The 22,358-nt window shown below is 41.2% G+C and overlaps 2 protein-coding genes across 6 annotated transcripts in view; one reads left to right on the forward strand and one right to left on the reverse strand.

Moving 5' to 3' along the window:
- Positions 1-16,298, reverse strand: part of DNAJC24 (DnaJ heat shock protein family (Hsp40) member C24) — a 68,467-nt gene extending 52,169 nt beyond the window's left edge. For 4 of the 5 annotated variants that reach the window (XR_012639878.1, XM_074955150.1, XM_074955149.1 and 1 more), the window contains exons 1-2: positions 16,094-16,215; positions 12,949-13,091 (exon numbers count right to left, since the gene is read on the reverse strand). Coding sequence is in view for 4 of the 5 variants with exons in the window: in XM_074955150.1 (XP_074811251.1) it covers positions 12,949-13,056 (108 nt within the window). In the remaining variant the exon portion in view is untranslated. Of the gene's footprint in view, positions 1-12,948; positions 13,095-16,093 lie in introns of all 5 variants that reach the window. The other variant, XM_074955152.1, reaches the window with a different exon arrangement.
- Positions 16,272-22,358, forward strand: part of DCDC1 (doublecortin domain containing 1) — a 418,614-nt gene continuing 412,527 nt past the window's right edge. The window contains exon 1 of the mRNA XM_074955137.1: positions 16,272-16,415. Within this exon, the coding sequence (XP_074811238.1) occupies positions 16,368-16,415 (48 nt within the window). The 5' untranslated portion in view covers positions 16,272-16,367. The remainder of the gene's footprint in view (positions 16,416-22,358) is intronic.

The following is a 22,358-nucleotide window of genomic DNA, read 5'->3' on the forward strand; positions in this document are numbered from 1 at the left end:
AGCACTCAGCACAATGAGGCCCAGAATCCTGACCCGGACTGATGGGCACTACCATAACAGAAATATTTTCTAACAACAATGTGCTATGATTCAGGGTCTTTATGGTGAAGCGGTGTTAAAGGGCAAAGCACACAGACAACAAAAAAGTTTTCATTAAGATTTACTCATTCTCTGCCCACAGGAAACAGTTATCCCACTCAATACATTGTTTTGTAATTTTTAATGTTAAAAAAACGTTTTATTTGAATACCAACCATGATAAAATAAAAAGGCATGGCTAGATCTGTATCTTTAGAGCTCTTCTTATATACAATTCTAGGCATACGCTCACCACACAACTAACTAACTACACAAATTGGTGTTTACTGCTAGCTATGCATTAATAAAACATGACTGGCTGGTGACTCTTCTGATACTGACAATTTTTGGAAAAAAATTAGACTTACTAAAAAGAAAAAGGGCTTACCCATTAATATATGAAATTTATTTTTATAGTCATTGCCCTAGCACATGAACTAGGAATTTTAAAAAATACATTATATTTTGTTAAATGCTATTTTAAACTGAGGGGTATTTTTTTCCTGGAGAAAAAAGTAGTAAAAACAGCACATCTTTCTCATGACCAGAGCTCTCCCCTGAACAGGGTCACAAATTTCATCTGAATTTTATCCCTTACACTAGAATCCAATTAGCTCTCCATCTTAATTTCATATCAAACCAGGATGTTGGAAGAATTTAACTTTGCACCGAAAATGCAAACTACACCACTGGTCATGTCAGGTTGAGTACAAGATTTAATCAAACCACCCATGTTTCTGCTTCTTCTATACTTAAGTTTTCTAGTGCCCCATCCAACCCAGTGCAGTTGTGTTTGGGGAATGACCACCAAGGAAGGAATACTGCGGAAAGGAATCTGGGAGTCATAGTGGACCACAAGCTAAATATGAGTCAACAGTGTAACACTGTTGCAAAACAAGCGAACGTCATTCTGGGATGTATTAGCAGGAGTGTTGTAAGCAAGACACAAGAAGTAATTCATCCGCTCTACTCCTTCTGATTAGGCCTCAACTGGAGTACTGTGTCCAGGTCTGGGCGCCACATTTCAGGAAGGATGTGGACAAACTGGAGAGAGTCCAGAGAAGAGAAACAAAAATTATTAAAGGTCTAGAAAACATGATCTATGAGGGAAGACTGAAAAAACTGGGTTTGTTTAGTCTGGAGAAGAGAAGACTGAGAGGGGACATGATAACAGTTTTCAAGTACATAAAAGGTTGTTACAAGGAGGAGGGAGAAAAATTGTTCTTCTTAACCCCTGAGGATAGGACAAGATGCAATGGGCTTAAATTGCAGCAAGGGTGGTTTAGGTTGGACATTAGGAAACACTTCCTAACTGTCAGGGTGGTTAAGCAATGGGATAAATTGCCTAGGGAGGTTGTGGAATCTCTATCATTGGAGATTTTTAAGAGCAGGTTAGACAAACACTGTCAGTGATGGCCTAGATCAGCGGTCGGCAACCTTTTAGAAGTGGTGTGCCGAGTCTTCATTCATTCGCTTTAATTTAAGGTTTTGCGTGCCAATAATACATTTTAACATTTTTTAGAAGGTCTCTCTCTATAAGTCTATACATTATATAACTAAACTATTGTTGTGTGTAAACAAGGTTTTCAAAACATTTAAGAAGCTTCATTTAAAATTAAATTAAAATGCTGATCTTACGCGCCGGCCCATTCAGCCTGCTGCCGGCCTGGGGCTCCATTCACCTAGGCTGGCTGCAGGCTAAACGGGGCCTGTGGCCGGGACCCCGACTGGCAAGGGGTAGGCAGCCAGAAACCCAGACCAGCAGTGGGCTGAGCAGGGCCAGCGGCCGGGACCCCAGACTGGCAGTGGGCTGAGCGGCTCAGCCCGCTGGCTCCTACCAGTCAGGGTCCTGGCTGCCAGCCCCGCTCAGCCCGCTGCCGGTCTGCAGTCCCAGCCCTGTCCACAGAGTAGGTACCTACCTTCTCCCTGGTTCTAGCCATTCTCTTCCTCTCTCTACACTGAGATGAGGGTGGGAGTATGCTGAGAACAGGGCTGGGGTGAAAGAGCAGGCTGGGGGTTGGGGTGCAGGGTCTGGCCAGGAGCTAGAATGAGGGAGGGGGCTCAGGAGGTTTGGGTGTGGAGCGCTTACCTTGGCACCTCCCATTTGGCGTGAGGAGTGCAGGTGGGAATGGGTGTGTGTGTGTGTGTGTGTGTGTGTGTGTGTGTGTGTGTGTGTGTGTCCACACACGCGCGTGCAGGAGCTCCCGTTTGGTGCTCAGGGTGGGGGTGGGTATGTGGGGGGGGGGGGTGCAGGAGTCAGGCCAGGAGGCTGGGTATGTGTGGGGGGTGCCAGAATCAGGGCTGGGGTTGTGGGGGGGGTGCAGGGGTGAGAGCAGAGGGCTGGGGTGTGCAGGGGTCCTCCCAGCCCCCTGCCCTGAGCAGCTCATGGCAGGGGGCTGGAGGGGATATGCCCTGATTCCACCCCCTTCCCCAAGGTCCCCAGAGCAGAGAGCGCGCTGTGGCTCCGCTTTTACTTCTCCCACTCCATAGCAAGGGTCGTCAGCTGGTCGGCGGCAGGGAGGGAGAGAAGGAGGGGCAGGAACCCAGCACGCTGGGGGAAGAGGCGGGGGAGGGGGAAGCTTGCCTGTCCCGCAAGGAGAGAGCAGTGGGCGGAAAAGAGCGGGCTGGGCCGGATTTTTAGTGGCATGCTGCTGTCTGCCCGGGTCCAACAGACAGCAGCGTGCCATTAAAAACTGGCTCACGTGCCATGTTTGGCACACGTGCCATAGGTTGCCGACCCCTGGTCTAGATAATACTTAATCCTGAGATGAGTGGCGGGGACTGGAAGACCTTTCGAGGTCCCTTCCAGTCCTATGATTCTATTTGCAAATACAAAATTTACTTTTTTTCTTCAAACATTTTCTGTTGAAATTAGTACAGAATGAGCTTCACTGAGATTCCTGCTACAGTTAGCAGTGTATCAATTTTTACAAAACACAGGGCCCAATCCAACAAGCGCAAGCATAACCAATGCTTTTCAATGTAATGGGACTACATATGGTCAAATGGACTTTTTAGTTTACATGAATGCCCTTTGTGATCTTCACTTTACTCTTTCCTTTGATGTTGCACAGTCAGAACAAATACAAAACAGAAGTCCTATGACAGAAGGTAAGGTACTTGAGAGCACACAGAACTGAAAATCAACTGGCACACTTACCTTGACCTTTCAGAGTAACAGCCGTGTTAGTCTGTATTCGCAAAAAGAAAAGGAGTACTTGTGGCACCTTAGAGACTAACCAATTTATTTGAGCATAAGCTTTCGTGAGCTACAGCTCACTTCATCGGATGCATACTGTGGAAAGTGTAGAAGATCTTTTATACACACAAAGCATGAAAAAATACCTCCCCCCACCCCACTCTCAAGCTATTGCCAGCAGGAGAGTGGGGTGGGGGGAGGTATTTTTTCATGCTTTGTGTGTATAAAAGATCTTCTACACTTTCCACAGTATGCATCTGATGAAGTGAGCTGTAGCTCACAAAAGCTTATGCTCAAATAAATTGGTTAGTCTCTAAGGTGCCACAAGTACTCCTTTTCTTTTTACCTTGACCTTGTGTTTTTATCTCAGATACCATTAAGAGAGCAAACGCTTGAGCATTACCAGCCCTGCATTCAAGGCAAAAGCTACTGGTGCCAACCTGAGCTAAACTTTTGTATGAAATACATCTGTATGACTCAGAGCTGGAAGGGACCTCAAGAACTCAATTGGTCCATCTTGCCACACAGAGGCAGGATTAAGTATCGTCACTCACAGATGTTTGTCTAGTCTGTTCTTAAAACCTTCACCAATTACAGGGATTCCACAACCTCCCTAGATAACCTGCTGCACTATTTAACAATCCTTATAGAATAATTTTTTTTCCCCTAATACCTAACCTAAATCTCCCTTGCTGCGAATTAAGCCGATTACCTCGTCATACCCCCGGTGGACACAGAGAAGAACTGATCTCTTTATGACAACTTACATGTAACCTTCTAGACTAAAAATATCCAATTCTTTCAATCTTTCCCCATAGGTCATGTTTTCTAAAGCTCTTATTTCTGTTGTTCTCCTCTAGATTCTATCCAATCTGTCCACGTCTTTCTTCAAATGTGGTGCCCAAAACTGGGTGCTGTAACCTTATTTTTGGAGCTGGCATAGATAGGTCCCTTCCCTTGCTTAGTTGTTGTTTTTTTAAAATGCCAGCGAATTATGTTTAAAAGAGTTCCAGTCAGAAAAAGTTTACCTAATCCAAGAGATTACCAGGTAATGAAACATTTAATCTCTTTTAATTAATAAATTGTGAAAAGTGCAGCTGAAGGACTGAACAAAGGACACTGTGTGGCAAACACTAGGTCTGATCCACTAGATATCACACTATCCACTGGATACAGCCCTTAGCTGAAATTCCAGCTTCTGTGCAAAGAAGCATTTGCTTGCAGGGTGACTACCATTATTGTTGTCAAGACACCAAAAAACAATGGGCTACAAAGTGCTCTAAGGGACGCACATTTGAGACAACATGACACCCTACTGTAAACAAAGTAATCTTAACAAATGAAAGAACTCTGAAGTAATTCTGGCTCCAAATCCAAATTAAAAGCCTTGTTCAATCAACACAAAAATTATTTCTATCTCTTGAATACAAAAAAAGTAGAGACACAATTTCCCTTTTTAGAGAAATGACATCCCTCTTTAACCTGTGTGTTTATTTTGTGCTGCACTTCACAAATGTCAACCAAGGAATTCCCTAGAACGACCGTCTTACCTTACAGGGATAAGTGCTAGCCCCATTTCAGAGATGGAAAAACCAAGGCAAAGAACAGTAAACGGAATTGTCCAAGAACATGTAAACCAGAAGCAGATCCAGGAAAGAACCCAAGAACTCCTGGCTCCCATCCCCAAGATTCCTCTTTTTGAGCAGGTTAGCGCTCAGGGAGATGTATTAGTCCCAATGATTAAAATTTTCAAGAGTGCGTAAGTGACTTAGAAGCCTAACTCCCATTTTCCAAAATGACTTACATGCCCAACTCACATCTGAAAATGGATTTAGGTACCTTTTATATTTTTTACTCAAGAGTTCTCTCTCTCATTTCTCTATCACTGGTAGGAATATGGAATATCTACTGACTGGGAGCCATAAAAAAAAAAATCAAAATGACAGCTGAGAATGCTGACTGGTTTTTTTTTTAAAACACTAAAAGCTACATATTAACAAAGACAAGTAATTTGTAATGATACGTAGGTGTAAAATCCATAAGACGACAAGTGTACAAGTTACCTTGTTGGAGGAATAGAGATCAGAATGAGCCCAAGGCATTCTGACAAACATGATTTTCAGAAGTTACCACATTACATACAGAGAAATACCATCGAGCTGAATGTAGGAACATACATGTTCCATCCCAACAGTTTAGGCATTCAGAATAAAGCACGTTTAGGGAATGCATGTGTGACTGAAAGCACTCCTATATTCATGCCCTACAACTATTGTAATAATCTTCTGAGGTATCATTTGAAAACTGATAACTTGTTGGTCAGTAATATGTTGAAATGTATATTGCAAACTTTATATGTAAAGTTATGAAGTCCCCCTGTGTGATGTTATAGCACATGCTCATAACCACACCACCCTGCCTCCACAAAGATTGTTAAACAGGTCTATCCTAAACAAAGGAATGTGTGTTTACCTCAATTAACAAAGTAGAAAACAAAGTCCTCCAGACAACAAGAGGAGGAGATAGCAGGAGACAAAACAAATTGTCATTTCAGCAAACAAGGTGGGAAGAAAGAGATTCAAGCCTCCTTCATCACCAGATTCCATGTTGCTTCCTTTACTGTTTGAATAAACTTTGCTTTGAGGAGTAATCTTCAGATGAATCCACTTCAAGGGTTCATATAAAAGAAAAGGACAGACCCCCAAATGACCTCTCTCTCTTTCACCTAAGACAAAGACACCAGCACCTGTGGGCCTCTGGGAGAGACCCTGACAAAGGAAAGGGTCAGTCACCATTTTATTGTAAGACTGTGGGTAAGAAAGGAAGTCTTAAACAATGCCTTGAACCAAAACTTGCTAGATTAATTTTAGACTTTTTGATGAGTTTTCACTTTTATTTGCTTGTTAATAAACTTGTTTTATTTTTTAATGTAAACACAGCATTGGATTTATTTGCACTGAACAGACTGGTAACTCCAATTAAAGTAGCAATCTGCTGAATATTGACTCTTTAGATCAGTGGTTCTCAGACTTTTGTACTCGTGACCCCTTTCACATAGCAAGCCGCTGAGTGCGATCCCCCTTAAATATATAAAAAAGTGTTTTTAATTTATAACACCATTATAAATGCTGGAGGCAAAGCAGGGTTTGGGGTGGAGGCTGACAACTCGCGATCCTCCATGTAATAACCTTGCGACACCCTGCGGGGTCCCGAGCCCCAGTTTGAGAACCCCTACTTTAGATATTAAGGGTTCACTGGTCCTGTAAACTGTTCAGAAGAGGGCTGGATAGTGCAGAACACTTTTTGGGAAACTGCGCGACTGGAAGTGTGTTAGAGACCCTACTAATAGTAACCAAGGCTGGTGGAAGCCAGTGTGACTGATGTGCTGCTGGGGTCAGAGCTGCTGGACCAGAGTTCCGGATTTACATAGACCTCAGTGTGTGACCTGAATGCTGGTAGGCTGTTGTGAGCAGCCCAGGTTGGGAGGTACCAAGGGTTACAGGGCAGCCAGTGACAACCCCTTCCTGATCCAGATTGCACCCCACTATGTGACAGCATATGATGGCCTCACTCTTGTGAATAGAGTTCATAAAAAGTGTGCTGCCATGATTACTGCGGAGAGTTAAAATTCTCCTTTATTCTGCTGGTAGAACTTGGTGACCATCGTCCATATCAATGACGAACCTTCTAAATAGTATCAGGATTTCATGGCCACCATGATAACCATGAGATCATCAAAGGTAAGCGTATTTAAAGTCTCAATTTAAAGCCAGCCACAAACTGAATCTAGTGTTTCTGTTCAGATCAGAGATTGCAGGGTTGGATTTTACACTTATGTCATTGCCTTCTGGGATTTGAGTTGAGTGCCCAACTTCTTTGATGCAGTAAGGGACTGGTTTTGATAGTCTGCTCTTGAGGTGAATGGAACCTTAGGTTTTCCATGTGACTCTGAGGGAGAATATTGTATTACTAAACAGAATTTTCTGGTGGTTTAGAAGTGTTTACTAAGGATTTTTTGTCATCAGCTGTTGACAGTGTGACCCCCAGTTACTTCCCCCTCAGGCTTAATCCTTACTGGTCTCTATGATCTATGGATGCAGATGAAGAGCTATCTTGCACCTGTTAAGGCAGAGCCATAACTGGAGAAGACTAATCCCAGGTTGTTACTGCTCGTTCTCTAGGTAGTGTTGCTTAACAGGTTGTGGGTGTGTTGGGAGACCTTTGTGACACAGTCTGTGATTTGGATCCTTCTTCTTGATCAGTAAGGGACATTACGGGGTCGTTGGCTTTCTTTGAAAGGTCAAGGTGCTAATTACTTTAAAAGAAGCATATGTTCAGCCTCTTCTCACAAAGCCTTATTAACTGGTATCTAATATTTTATTTTATAGCAAAATAACAGGATTATGAGAAGACATCTCTCAGAGAATCTGAATGCCCTCAGCTTCCCTGGCCCTTTCCACCCCAGGTCAGAATTAGAAGGGGTACAGACATTGCACTTGCCAAGTTGGTTGATGATCATTTCCTGGTGATAAGGACCAATTGTGGAGTTTTTAAAAGTGCTTATCACTGGCTGCCTATTGGCTTCCGGGTAGAGTTTAAGGTGGTACTTTTGACCTACAAAATCCTAAATGGCTCAAGACTAACGTATAAAGCCATAGAAATCTTTTCTGGATTCTAGACCAACTATAATTGTTTTTCCCATACAAAGCTATATTTAATTGATATTTCTTATTGAAATGAAGATGATTTTACTTAATAATTTAACTAAAGAATTGTACAAGATCTACTACTACCACCCTCTTCCATTGTTGCCAATATGGTAATTTTCTTCATTCCCATATATGATGCCCTCTGTAGTCCCATCATCTATACTTTCTGAATGTATTATATAACTATCTTAACACTAATCTATATATAAATACTTATGATCCAAAGAGAATCTCAGTGCCCACATGAGTGTTTAGTGACACATTTTATACTCTTTCCACATTAAGAAGAGGTTCCTGCACACTCCTTGCTCAAATTACATGGATTTTCTTTAAGATTAGGGCACACATTGTAACAGCAGCATATAATTTTCCTGAACAATAATTCCCTTCCAGCAGAAAGGTATCCTATAATATCATCAGGATCAGCATCAACAGGAACAGAAACCTTATTTTCAGCTAGACAAAGCTTATACATTTGCTGGGTTTCTTCTCTGTAAACATCAATTTTCACATACAGAATAGCTGCAAGCAAATTTGAAAAAACAACCTGGCAACTCATTTTTGACCCTAAAATACTGGACCAAAAAGGAATTGAAAATTATAGTAATAGGGGAAAAAAGGTGTAAAATTTCACTCACAGAACTTATTTCTGTTATTCTAGTTTTATCTTCCTACTTTTAATCTAGCACACAGTGATAACCAATATATAATGAGCAATGCCTTTCCACAGAGTGCAAAAACTGAGTGGGTTACCTGATAAACAGCAGTACAACACAAACTCTCTGAATGCATTTATGATTTTATGTTATTCAAACTAAAATGCATCAGTCTATGAAAAAATGATTGCAGTTATCACAATATTTCAAAACTGAACATGTCCTGAATATCAAAGGACTACAGATCAAATTCAGGAGGCCTTTTCCATATACCTAGCTAACAGAGCACAGTTTCTGAACCGTGCTCTCACCATACTTGCAGAGTTCACTCTCTGCAAGTCTTCTACACAGAGAGGATGTTTTAGAGTGGACCTGAATTAAATATCTGCCAAGGAGGCGCTACATGGAACTATGACAGAAAGAGAACATATGCTCATTAACACTTTTCTGCAGCTTTTCTGGATGCCTCTCTGTCACAAACACCTAGATTTTATTCTACATGACCAAAACCAAGGATATGCATCTGAAGTTTATAAAATTACAGCTAAGAGCCTTTTGTAAACCAGCAGCCAGAACAGAATAAGTTATATCAGGTTGCGAATTCTCACGTTTGATGTTTTTTCTTAAAGCCCCAGCTCCTGAAGTCACATGCCTGTGAGAATCTCAGCATTTTAATTTTTTTAAGTAAGTTTCTAGTCTTCATGGCTGCAGGGGAAAGCTTGAAAAATCTGAACCCACAACATTCAAAATCCAGAAGGCAAACAAAAACTTAACATTTATTATTATTTTAAAAATTTATTGATTTTTAAGCCAGTCTCACTGTTTTCTGGGACCTGACTCATGATTTTTTAATATCTGGAGACTGTAATACTCTGTTTTATTATCCAGAAATGGTGTAATGATATGTTTCAGTTAAACACATATTCAGAGTTTAAAACTCCAAAAATCAAAATTAATAAAGGAAAAAATCAAAATTATAATAAATCATTTTAGTCACTCAAAAATACTGACTGCAACATGGGTATCTAAGTACAATTTCATTGTTTAGTTATGAAATAATTCTGTTTATTGAATTAAGTTATAGTTAAGGGGGGAAGTTACATTTTAGAAATTAATCAGTTCTTTTAAGTTAGTTTACCCTTGTGAGTCAACTGTACTAAATCTACAATACAAGTTTGCTCGCCTTTCTACTACTCTGACATTAAGGTCAAACCTGACCTTATACACCACATACTGCAAATGTAGAGAAAAATCACCATTCCAATAACATATGGCATGACCTTCAACTTTCAAAAACCTATAAAGTTTACATCTGTATGTTCATTCAGAATGCTAACATTGCATATGTGCAATTATAAGGGAAACAGTAATATGGCAAAAAAGAAAATATTAAAAATGAAGCAGCAGGAATTATTTGAAGATGACAAAAAGAAAGCATGGACTGCGACATTTGCCACTTTCCAGAAAATTTTCATAGCAAGATTATTTACAAAATAATTGTATCCTGTATAATGCTTGATGCTAGTCACCATTTGCCATTAGAGCTATTACAATTACAGAATTTTGGTAATAACTTCAACTGGTATCTGAAACACTGGCTGCCTTATGTTAATTATTCTGAAATCCAGGAGGTTATAATATTCAACAATTCTTAAAATAACATGAGGTTAAATGTTGTATTCTTATACAGATGCCAAGTTATGGAGATAGGGCAAAGTTTTGTTAAGAAAATTTCTGTGTGGGCAGAAGGAGGAATTGCTCTTCACCTGCCACTGTAGCTTCTGACTGGGAGTTGGCTCTGCTACTGTACTATACTCCTTCCACCTCTTTGTGGACAGAAATGGCTAGGGTGCCTGTGTATGGCTCTGTCCTCTACCCAAACCAATCGTGCCAATGGAAGGTTTGGAAAATCATGACTGGGCTCTGTAATGAACGAGTATATAGGTTGATGGAATTGTGTCTTCACTCAATCAGTGGAACCACATCATTTCCAGTACACTTCCACATCCAGTGAAAGTGATTTGGAAGGAGTGCAAATTAATTCTTTGTATTAACATAGTAATACCCCATTGTGCTAGGCACTGTACAAACAGAACAAAAAGATGGTCCCTGCTGTAAAGAACTTACTATACAAGTATAAGACAATAGATGGATACAGACAAAGGAGTTCAAGGAAACAATGAGACAACAGCAGTAGCAAATGAAATTTGCCTCTGAGAATAAAGTAACTAGGAGTACTTTCAAAAAATGAAACTTGCCAGAATTAATCAGTATTAAATAAGAATACCTCTTATTCATCCATCATTGAAATGGGGAGAGCAAACATTTCAGTTTTCAAAAATATTGTTTGTTCAACATTAGGCCCCTCCCACATCCTCCATAATTTTCTTCAGTTAAATCAACTTTTTAAAATATAAACATTTTAGCAATTTGCTTATACTGGTTAGAAAACCTATAGTGGAAATATCCAGATAATTATTTAAATTTAAATAATGTTAGTGTTTGAGCCATTCTGATATGAAGAAGTTATGGAACAGACTTAACTACCATAACTTCTGTGCAGTTATAATTGCATAAATTTTCACCTATTTCTCTAAATAAACACACTCCGTGATGTTGAAGGCAAGGCTTCAAAAGGTGGAGAAAAATAAGGAAATCTGAAGTCAAAGTTACTATTCTAACAAAACTTATTTTATTGTACCTAGGTACAATAAGTAGCTTTGAAGAGTTATCTTATATAAAATTTGCATTCTGTCATTATACTTAGGTACAATGAATGAATTAAGGAGAAAATAACAAATTCCCTTTTAGTTCCATTAGTTTATTCAGTTTAAATTAGAAACTTAAATATCCAAACAGAAAGGGCTTTTTTACTACATTTCCTGTGTTTTCTTAACTAAACACGTTATATTTAGTTTTAAATGTATGCTAATCTTAGCACCAAAATACTTGAAGGTCACACACAAAAAAAAAATAGTAGAATGCACAGAAGAAAACCAGCATATCAAAAATGTATCAGCTGAGTTCATTCAGTAACTTCGAGAGATATCATGGTTTTCTATAGTAAGAATAATGATTGCGTACCATGGTCCTTTTATATAGATAATCAGAGTATCATTGAAATCAGTGAATATGTTATGTTATAAATGCTAAGATAAAGAGTTGATGCAAATCACAGCAGCCTCTTTGTAATCTTGAAAGGCAACCGGCAAATAGAGGTACCAAATATTGATCAACTTCAGAATTATTTTCAGAATGCACCAAAACAAAGGGTATTGGTTGTTTTGGTTTAAGTGTATATGTTTAGCAACACAGAAGGATCAGGAAGACAGTAGTCATCTCTTAGAAGAGTCTATTTCAAACAGATTATTATTTGATGGAAATGTAATTCATCTTTAATTTTCTCTTTGAAGCAAGAAGTTTCCATATTTTGCACAGATACTTTTATAGACAGTTATAGCTGAATGTCCTCACTTTTATCGTTTATGGCATTGAGAATACAACTTTAAAGTCAATAGACTTGTGGTAACTCAGAAAGCAATCCATAGATAAATGGCAACTGTCATATTATCACAAACTAAAAATACTGGTTCCAGTTCTGCAGAAACTCACATTTCTGTAGTTCTGAGGGAAGCCCTGCCAGAATTGGGCCGATTGTTTTACACCAAAATCCATATTAATGTCCACATACTTCTCTCTTTCTATCCCAATACTGAAAATTGGCAAGATATTTATACATAAAGAAGAGTCTTCCTTTTTTTCAAATAAACCTACTCTTCATGCTTGATTTATTCAGTGATGCTACTGTCCAGTGTTTGTGACTTTATAATGGCTTTCCTGGTAGCAAACAGTAATGACCCAAACACTGATTGAAGTGTGACAGAATAAAGTAATCACACAGGAAGGGTAGGATTATAAAAGGAAAAAAAAGATTTATTTGTAAGTTTGAAGATAATTATATTTTTATCCACATGATGAACCAAATCCAACCAAACAGTGGTATATTTCCAGATTGCCTGCAGGGATGGGATCGGATGGGACAGGTGGGGTGGGGTGGGGTGGGGTCGGGTGGGGAGGGGAGAGGAGAGGAGGAGATAGTGTTCTTTTGGTGATTGGGGGCGGGGGCAAGAAAGCATTTCTGGGATCATAAGAAAATCACATGCTCTGGAGCTCTACTTGATAGTTTAAAGAACTACCTACACTCACTGACAAAATTATAACACTCATTACACTTGGTTCTATTTATAAATTGAAAACAGTAGTTAGTTTATTTTTGCATTATTTAAATAAGGTAAAATACACTTACTAATAATACCAGCTTCTGATATTTCTGTTTCAGTTCTGTCAGGCTCTCTGATGGTTCTGCACCCAGAATTTTATACCAGTCTTTTTGTGGTATGTGTTCAAAGGCCATTATGTGGCTAACTAGGAAGTGGCTTCTTTCGAGACCTGCTTAACAAAATAAAATACTGTAAGGATAATTTAGACTGCATTTAAAAGAATTATGTGTGAGCAACTTGAAACATGACAAAATATGGGACCATGGGAGAATGTGACTCCACCCCTCAATCCCATCCTAACAATGGCAGCAAGGGGTCACATGCCACAATGCAGATGACTGCTTAACATATTTGGCCAAATGGGATTTATTACCTAAAATCAAAGAGGCAGATTTGCTTGTGGCTGATCGATTTATTCTGTTTCTAAGGGCATTATTCCTTGTACGTTCCCTATCTCCTTCCCTTTTTGTTGTTCAACCATTTTTTCCTTCGTCATACTGACATTTTCAGTATAGAAATGCAAGGTGGGGCGGGAAGGGGAGTCCAAGCAGTCTGGTGTGAGAATTAAATGTGCAATAGTTTATCACACGGCTAATATGTCTTCTGCCTTTCCCCAGTATTATTTCTGCTGTTTTGTTCCCCTCTGCTGCACAGAGGAGCATAGAATCTCACATTATAATCTCAATTTAAACAACTAACAGATTAGATATATATTTCTGAAATTTGGGTTGATTTAACTTGTTTATGCTGTTTTAACTCCATTTCTAAGTAAAATATAGGAAAACTGACTGGAAAACACAATATACCCTTTCAAATTGTTCAAGTACTCAAGTCAAAAGCGCATTTAGTTCTGTGACAAGAACATTACAAAAGTCTTTTTAAATAAAAAATATTCTTTATTTGATTTTGGTAGCATCATAGCCATTTAAGTTATACAAACATTTTCCTTTTAAATCAATAGTTTTACTTTTGATTTCACTTTTGCTTTTTTTAAATCATCAAGCAGCCTCCCATTCAGTTTGTGAGAATTCAAACAAAACATTTCTCCTTTGAGCTAAAACACAAAAATACCTGTAATAGTCAAAAATACAGTCATTTTCATAATTCTACAATTACAAAGGTTGTTCCTCACCCAACCAATGCCATTTCCTCTTGCTATTAGTAATTCACTTAGATTAACACCTAAGGATTATTTTGCAAAATTTAAATGGCCTTAATTTACTTCTGTCTGAATTATTTTTAACCTACAATTTTTACAAGTAACCTATATTTGCTATGCTATAGTAAGACCATACTTAAAAGATTAGAGAAAATATTTTTCCGTTTATTTTGTACATTGTATTGTGCATTTAGGCAATTTACCTCAATCCAGCAATGAGATCCATGCTGATGAGTCAGCCCGTGCACATCACACTGCAGGGTCAGGGTCATAATTACCCTTTCTGGTTGTCTGGCATTTTCAGAGAGCAACTGGTAAATATTTATTTTAAAATATAGGAAAATGTGCTTGTAAAATGAGAAAAAATAGCAATGGGACTCTGGAGCAGGTTTGGTTTCTGAAAGTACATTTAACTAGTTTTTTATACTGGCTCATATTTCAGGTTGATGCCCTTAAAGGAAACATCAAATATTAAAACTGAATTTTAATGGTAATGCATAAAAAAGTTTTAGTGAGAAGTTTAAACACATTTAGGACCCAACTTTACAGCCTACTCCTTGCCAGCATAGGCATTCATATGAAACTAACTGCAAAATTGGGACCATTGTCAGTAATCTTTCAACTAAGTGAGATCTCAGCTCTGTGGTAAAACACAAGTATTTTATAGGACAACCCATACTTATAACATTTTAAAGAAACATCTTCCGATCACAGCCACTAAATTTGAGCACTCAAAACATTCTTAAGGTGGAAGGGAAGAAATAAGTTTGTTTTTAACTTCTGGGAAGGTACCATAAAAAGTAAAATATATTTAGAGTGTGAGATTGCTGGCTATCCTCTTTTAGGGAAAGTTGTACATAATGGGGAAAATAATCTTTTTCTTTTACATAGCACCTATCACCTTGAAAGATCCCAAAACATTTTTCAAACTGGCGCACAGATACAAGCAATCCCTTCCACTTTTGTGCAAGAAATAGATCTAATTTCTCCCCTATGACATAACATGAGCTGAAAATGTCTTTGCCCTGCGCTAAGGGTGCAGATACACTTGAAATAACAAATCGTGCTTTGGCACATATTGTAGAGTCTAGCACAGACAAGAAATAAACTTCATTGCACCATGACCCCCTTCTGACAACAAAAATTACTACACGAAACCCAGGAGTGGGGACAGAAGTCTGAACCAAGCCAAATTGCCCCAGGTGAGGGGGCCAAAGCCCGAGCCCCACCACTCCAGGCTTCAGCCCCAGGAAGGGAGCCTATAACCTGAGTCCTGCACCCCAGGGCTGAAACCCCGGGCCTCAGCAAGTCTAAGCCAGCCCTGGCGACACCATTAAAATGGGGTTGCGACCCACTTTCGGGTCCCAACCCACGGTGTGTGAAACACTGCTCTACAGGTAGTGCTATTCATAGGGTTGCCAACCCTCCAGAATTGTCCTGGAGTCTACAGGAATTAAAGATTACTCTTTAATTAAGGATTATGTCATGTAAACCTCCAGGAATACTCCCAACCAAAAAATTGGCAACCCTAGCTATTCAGGAGCCAATTAAAATACCAAAAAGGAGCAAGGCACTCAAAAAGCACAAGAAGAGCATCCACACGTGAAGTTATTCCAGAATAAGCCACGCCCTTTGTCTTCACTGGGGAAGTGGTGTTTGTACTTTACCCTGTGTTTAAGACACCCCGGTACAACCCTCGGCCTTGTCTACACGTAAAGCGCAGTAGTTTCGCCTGAAGACTCCCCGCTTTCACCACCGCGCAGAGGAGGCCGTTGCAGGTTTCCAGCTAACCCAGGATCAAAGAGCAGCTGCCCGCTCTGCACCAGCTGTAACGCCGGTGAGCACCAGGGAGCCCCGGACCGAGCCTGGCGCCAAACCTGCGGCAACGCCCGGGGTTTCAAACACGCACTTCCCTAACCCCTTGTGGGGCGGGCCTGAGCCCAGCACCGCTGCCCCACTGAGCCGTCAGACAGGGTGAGGTACAACCACCCCTCGACAGAGACCAGCCTTACCTCGGCGGCGGCGGTGCCGAGCCCAACCAGAAGCCCCAAGAAGCCCGACTTCAGGCAGCGACAGCTTCCGCAAAGGGCAACCTGGAGCCCCAGCAATAGCCTCCGAAGGAAACACACTGCTCTCAGTCGAGCCGGGAAGAGACCCCGGGCCGCGCGCGGCGGGTGGGAGGACGGTGTCAGAACTGCAGCGCGGTCGAGGGGCTGTTTCCGACCGGGCACTAGTGGCGAAAGCACCAACCGGAAGTGGAGCCCTGCCTGGGCTGACGCTGTCTCCATGGCGACAGAGGGAGCTTCAGATCCGCCAGAACGGCTGCAGCGCCCAGTAAGTAACTGGGACCCCCCGTCCACAGCGGGGCGGCGAAGACCCCCCCCAACACTCCTTCGGGCCGCCGAAACCTGGGGCGGCCACAGCTCTCCTGTCCAACTGTCTGGCTACGCCCATGGACACCGGTCGCCAGGTGCGGCCAGAGCCAGAAGCCCCGCGGCTCAGGACCCTCCAGCGCCCCAGCTCGGGGCGGACGCAGCCTCCTGTGGGTCCCACACCCAGGGGACACCTGACCTAAAACCCTCTCGCTTCCCCAGAAACCTCTAGCCAGAGTCCCCCCGCCCCCCTTTCCGGCCAGCCTACCCCAGCCAGTCCCTAGAGATCCATTCACCCCCCACACTCCCTCGGCTGATAGTGTTCTGAAAAAAAAGGGGGTGGGGGGGAATTATCATACTGACAGGTCCGCCAAGGTGAAATTCAATAAAGACAAGTGCAAAGTACTTCACTTAAGAAGGCAAAATCAAATGCACAACTACATAATGGGGAATAATTGCCTAGGCAATCTGGGGGTTACAATGGATCACAAATTGAATAGGAGTCAACAGTGTGATGCAGTGGGGAAAAAGGCTAATACCATTCCAGAGTGTATTAACAAGAGTGTCATATGTAAGACACAGGAGGTTATTGTCCTGCTGTACTCGGCAGTGGTGAGGCACCAACTGGAATACTGTGTCCAAGTCTGGGACCCACACTGTGAGATGTGGACAAATTGGAGAGCGTCTAAAAGACTGCAACAAAAATGATAAGAAGGTAGAAAACCTTGACAGGTCAGATTTTAAAAAAACTGGGTGTGTTTTATCTTGATAAAAGAAGACTGATAACAGTCTTCAAATATGTTATGGGCTGTTATAAAGAGAATGGTGATCAATCCTGAAGGTAGGACAAGTAGTAATGGGCTTAATCTGCAGCATGGGAGGTTTAGGCTAGATATGAGGATAAACTTTCTAACTACAAGGGTAGTTAAGCTTTGCAACAGGCTTCCAAAGGAGATTGTGGAATCCCCTTTATTGAAGTTTTTAAGAACAGGTTGAACAAACACTTGTCAGGGAAGGTCTAGGTTTACTTGGTTCTGCCTCAGTGCAAGGGGGCTGGACTAGATCAGTGGTTCTCAACCAGGGGTCCATGTACCCCTCAGGGTATGCAGAGGTCTTCCAGGGGGTACATCAACTCATCTAGATATTTGCCTAGTTTTACAACAAGCTACATAAAAAGCACTAGTGCAGTCAGTGCAAACTAAAATTTCATAAAGACAGTGACTTTTTTATACTACTCTATATAATATACTGAAATGTAAGGAGAATATTTACATTCCAATTGATTTATTTAATAATTATCTGATAAAAATCAGAAAGTAAGAAATTTTGTATTTTTATTCTGATTTTGTAAGCAAGTAGTTTTTAAGTGAAGTTTAACTTAGGGGTACGTAAGACAAATCAGACTCCTGAAAGGGGTACAGTAGTCTGGAAAGGTTGAAAGCCACTGAACTTTAGATGATCTCTTGAAGTACCTTCCTGCCCTATGTTTCTATTATTCTATCATCTGGAAGTAGCCGCTGTCATAAAAACTTGCTTAAAATTCACCCCTCAGTGACTCAACTGAATTTTAAATATTGATTTTTGCTAGCTGTGCAACCCCTCATGATCCTTCCCCCATATACTTTAAATACTGCCCGTTCCCAGTTCCCTCTGGGTTGGTAGATCTTTTTACCAAGCCTGAGGTGCCTGTTCTCTCAGCCACGCCACCATAGTAAAGTGCTGCAAGATTAGATTTTAGATGAGAAGGTTGGGCCCTGCTGGCTCCACCAGATTCTTATTAGACAAAGGCAAAAAGAGAGGTAGGAGGAATAAAGTAGGTATGTAAATGAAGACAGAGGGTTGGGATTGAGGGAGCAGGATCCTTAGAGTCACATTTTATGAATTAAGAAAAGGAGGACTTGTGGCACCTTGGAGACTGTTAGTCTCTAAGGTGCTACAAGTCCTCCTTTTCTTTTTGCAGATACAGACTAACACGGCTGCTACTCTGAAACCTGATTTTATGAATTGCTCACCATATGGCCATGAAAATGGTGATGTCTTGTTGTTCCCTCTCCCTATCTGTGCTGATAAGAACATCTTTTAGTATCAGGAAAAAGATGCATGTGCCTTGGTGGTAAATCCCTGACCCCCAGCATGTGGTGGTAGCTGTGATGGTGATGATGCTCCAGTCTCCTTGCCAAACTTAGAGCTTACGGCCATTCTCTCAGCTGAGCAAGGTGGTAAGTATTCCTTAGAAAGTAAATGTCCAAAAAGAGATGGCATCCTCATTTAAAGTAAAATTGAATATCAACGCAAGTTTTTGATCATTCATAGACCTTTCCTCATCTTATGAAGGTTTGTACTTGTTGCTCTGACAATTCTGTAACCTCACCATTAGTCTGCAAAACCCTTAATCACCAATTATTTTAGTCCAAACAAATTTAGTCCACACAGTTTATTTGAGTTTGCATTCTGCTTTCTTTCAGCAACAATGTGTTCATAGGTTAACCCCCGTACTGTTGCCAATTTTGGGCATCACACTTTAAGAAATATGTGAACAAATTGGAGAGAGTCCAGAGGAGAGCAAAAAAATAAAAAATAATAAGAAGTTTAGAAAGCATGGCCTATGAGGAAAAGACAAAACAATTGGGCACGTTTAGTCTAAGAAAAGAAGGCTAAGGCAGGATGTGATAACAGTCTTCAAATATGTATAAGATTGTTATATGACCTCTAAGGGCAGGACAAGAACTAGTCAGTTTAGTTTGCAGCAACGAGATTTACTTAAATACTAGGGGGGAAAGTAATTATAAGGCCAGTTAAGCACTGGAACAGCTTACCTAGGGAGGTTGTGGAATCCCCATGACTGGAGGTTTTTAAGAACAGGTTGGACAGACATCTGTCATGGGTGGTTTAGGTCAGGGTGGATTTGATTTAAATGAAATTGATTTAAATCACTAGTCAGGAAGACTCAATTTAATCATGGATTTCTACATAAAAGTTCATTCTTGTTGGTTGTTATAACCTTAATACAGGAGTGGGCAAACTTTTTGGCCCGAGGGCCACATCTGGGTGGGGAAATTGCTTGCAGGGCCATGAATGTAGGGCAGGGGGTTGGGGTGTGGGAGGGGGTGCAGTGTGCACGAAGGGGCTCAGGGCAAGGGATTGGGGCAGAGGAGGGATGCGGGGTGTATGAGGGGGCTCAGGGAAGGGGGTGGGGTGCACAGTGCGGGAGGGGGCTCAGGGAGTTTGCAGGGAGGGGTGTGACAGGGGGCTCAGGGCAGGAGGTTTGGGTACAGGAGGGGTGCGGGGTGCAGCAGGGGGCTCAGGGCAGGGTGCTGGGGTGCAGAGTGCAGGAGGGGGCTGGGGTGCAGGCAGGGGGCTCAGGAGGGGTGCAGGGTATGGCAGAGGGCTCAGGGCAGGGGGTTGCGGTGCAGGAGGGGTTCGGGCTCTGGCCCAGCGCCACTTACCTGGAGCGGCTCCGGGGTGGCAGCGGCATACAGCGAGGGTAAGGCAGGCTCCCTGCCTGCCCTGGCCCTGGCCCCATGCCGCTCCGGGAAGCAGCCAGCACCATGTCCCTGTGGCCCCGGGGGTGGAGGGTGGGGGCAGAGGTCTGAGCGCGCTGCCCTTGCCTGTGAGTACCTCCCCTGAAGCTCCCATTGGCCGTGGTTTCCCATTCCTGGCCAATGGGAGCTTCCGGGGAGGTACCCATAGGCAAGGGCAGCACACGGAGCTCTCTGCCCCTCCTCCCCCAGGGGCCGCAGGGACGTGGTGCCAGCCGCTTCTGGGAGGCGCAAGGTCCACGGTGCCACGGGGGTGGCAATCCCGCGGGCCGGATCCAAAGCCCTGAGGGGCTGGATCCGGCCCGTGGGCCGTAGTTTGCCCACCCCTGCCTTAATAGATATTCTTCACAACTCAGAGATAGATGTAGGTTTCATTTTTAGAAGGTACACACTATACATTTTTAAAATGATTTATTTTGAAAACTTTTTAGATTATTTTTACAGCTATATCAGAAAATGAATGATTGTTTGGTTATTTCATTTACCAAAGGTAATTGAAGCAGATATTTATGAAGTCATTGGGAGGAGAACTATCTCCAATTCAACAGGTTAATCATTAATATTTGGAGGATTTTCTTGCCATGCTGTATTATGAGGAGAACATCTCCAGATAGACATTTATATTGTTTTATTTAACTAAAACAACAATGTTATGTATTCCGGATTTTTTTCTTCAAGAGCAAACATATAATATTTTAACAAAACAAGCATATGAATTTTTTTAGTTTAGTTAAACATGCAAGTTTTTTAAAATCAGGTTTGTTTTTGTTAAAATTGTTTTTAACTAAAATAGTTAAATGAAATATTTAAAAAAACAAAAATTAAATCGACTATGTCAGCCAGGTCAACATGAGAAACTTAAAATATTGGCTTCTGCAGCCAACTCATTTGTCTTCACCTTCATTTTCCTGTTTGTTCATAATCTGGAAAAGAAAAACAAGCTTTCCTGCTTTTTCAGGTCCCAAACGATTTCTCAATATGGAATTAATTAGTCCAAAGGAAGAAAATATTCTTTCTACACTGGCAGAAGAAGCTATTGCTGTTAAAAGTGAGATTATCACTTCAACAGTCTCTGAATCCAAGTGCTTAAGTGACTTCCACCAGTTCACTGGTGTGACTTTCTTTAAAACATCATCAGCAAACATATATTTCTTGAATGGTTCACCCTTAGCTCTGAAGTTTATTATAGTTGGCATTATGGAGGGATGATTGCTGGATGTCCATGTCATAGCCAGCTCCCCTTCTTCAGCAGTTAAGGTTTGACCCTGGTACCGAGTATTGAGATTGTTTGTAAGAAAATGACCTGGAGATAGTGCTTGTCCCATTCGTTATTTTAATGCTTGTAATTTTAACTCTGTCATTGCATATTTCTTTTTTTAAGATCTCACTCAGTTCCTTCCAAATTTCAACGGCATCAGGAATAAAACAGCTATTTCCCTGCATTTTGTTCAAGGCTACAGAAATAGGCTTCAGGGTACTCAGCATGTGTTCAACATTTCTCTTAAGCCCATTGTTGAGAACTTTGGCTGTGACCGTGCCATCTATTTTTTCACAATTTTGTTCACAAACTGTCATCAGATTAGGCCAGTTCTTGATACAGTGCTCAAAACAGTCCACTACGGAGCTCCATCACACACAACACAACACATCCTGTGGGAGAGTTAGCTTGGTTCCTCCCACTTTTTTCAGACAGCTCCTGCAAAGTGGTTGTTAGGGAAGTTTTGCAGTTTCAACAACGTTAGCCTTTATTTCTGGAACACTGAAGTCTTTGGCTAGGAGGTGCATCAAATGAGCACTACAACCGTATGTTATTAGCTTGGGACTCTCTTCTAAATAATTTCTTCTCATTTGGATACATTTGCAGCATTTTCTGTGACCAAGCTGCATACTAGACATTTGAATTTTTTTTCACAGTTTGTTATAGCTTTTACTGCTACTTCTTGTAAGTATTCTGCTGTGTGTGCATTTCCTGATGTATCAATTGTTTCTGTAAGGAAGACATTCCCTTCATCTGTTGTCACACAAGCACATACAACAGGATCATTGCGGACATTGTTCCACCCATCAAGACTCAGGTTAATAATTTTACCCTTTAGACCTTTTGCACGCTCAATTTCTCTTTCGTACACTTTATCCAGCAATTTGCCTATGACATCTGCTCTGTTGGGTGGACTGTATCCTGGTCTTAATGACTGAACCATGTTAATGAAGCATGGGTTCTCAATCATACGGAAAGGAGAATTTGTTGCATAAACAAACTGGGCAATTTTTTCATTAATTACCTCTTTTTGTAATCTCCTGGTTCTTATCACAAACTTATCTATGGTTGTTTCTGGATGATGGAGATTTTTTTTTCTTTTTGCTAC

This window comes from Natator depressus, chromosome 6 (genome assembly GCF_965152275.1).
Source record: "Natator depressus isolate rNatDep1 chromosome 6, rNatDep2.hap1, whole genome shotgun sequence".
NCBI lineage: Eukaryota > Metazoa > Chordata > Testudines > Cheloniidae > Natator > Natator depressus.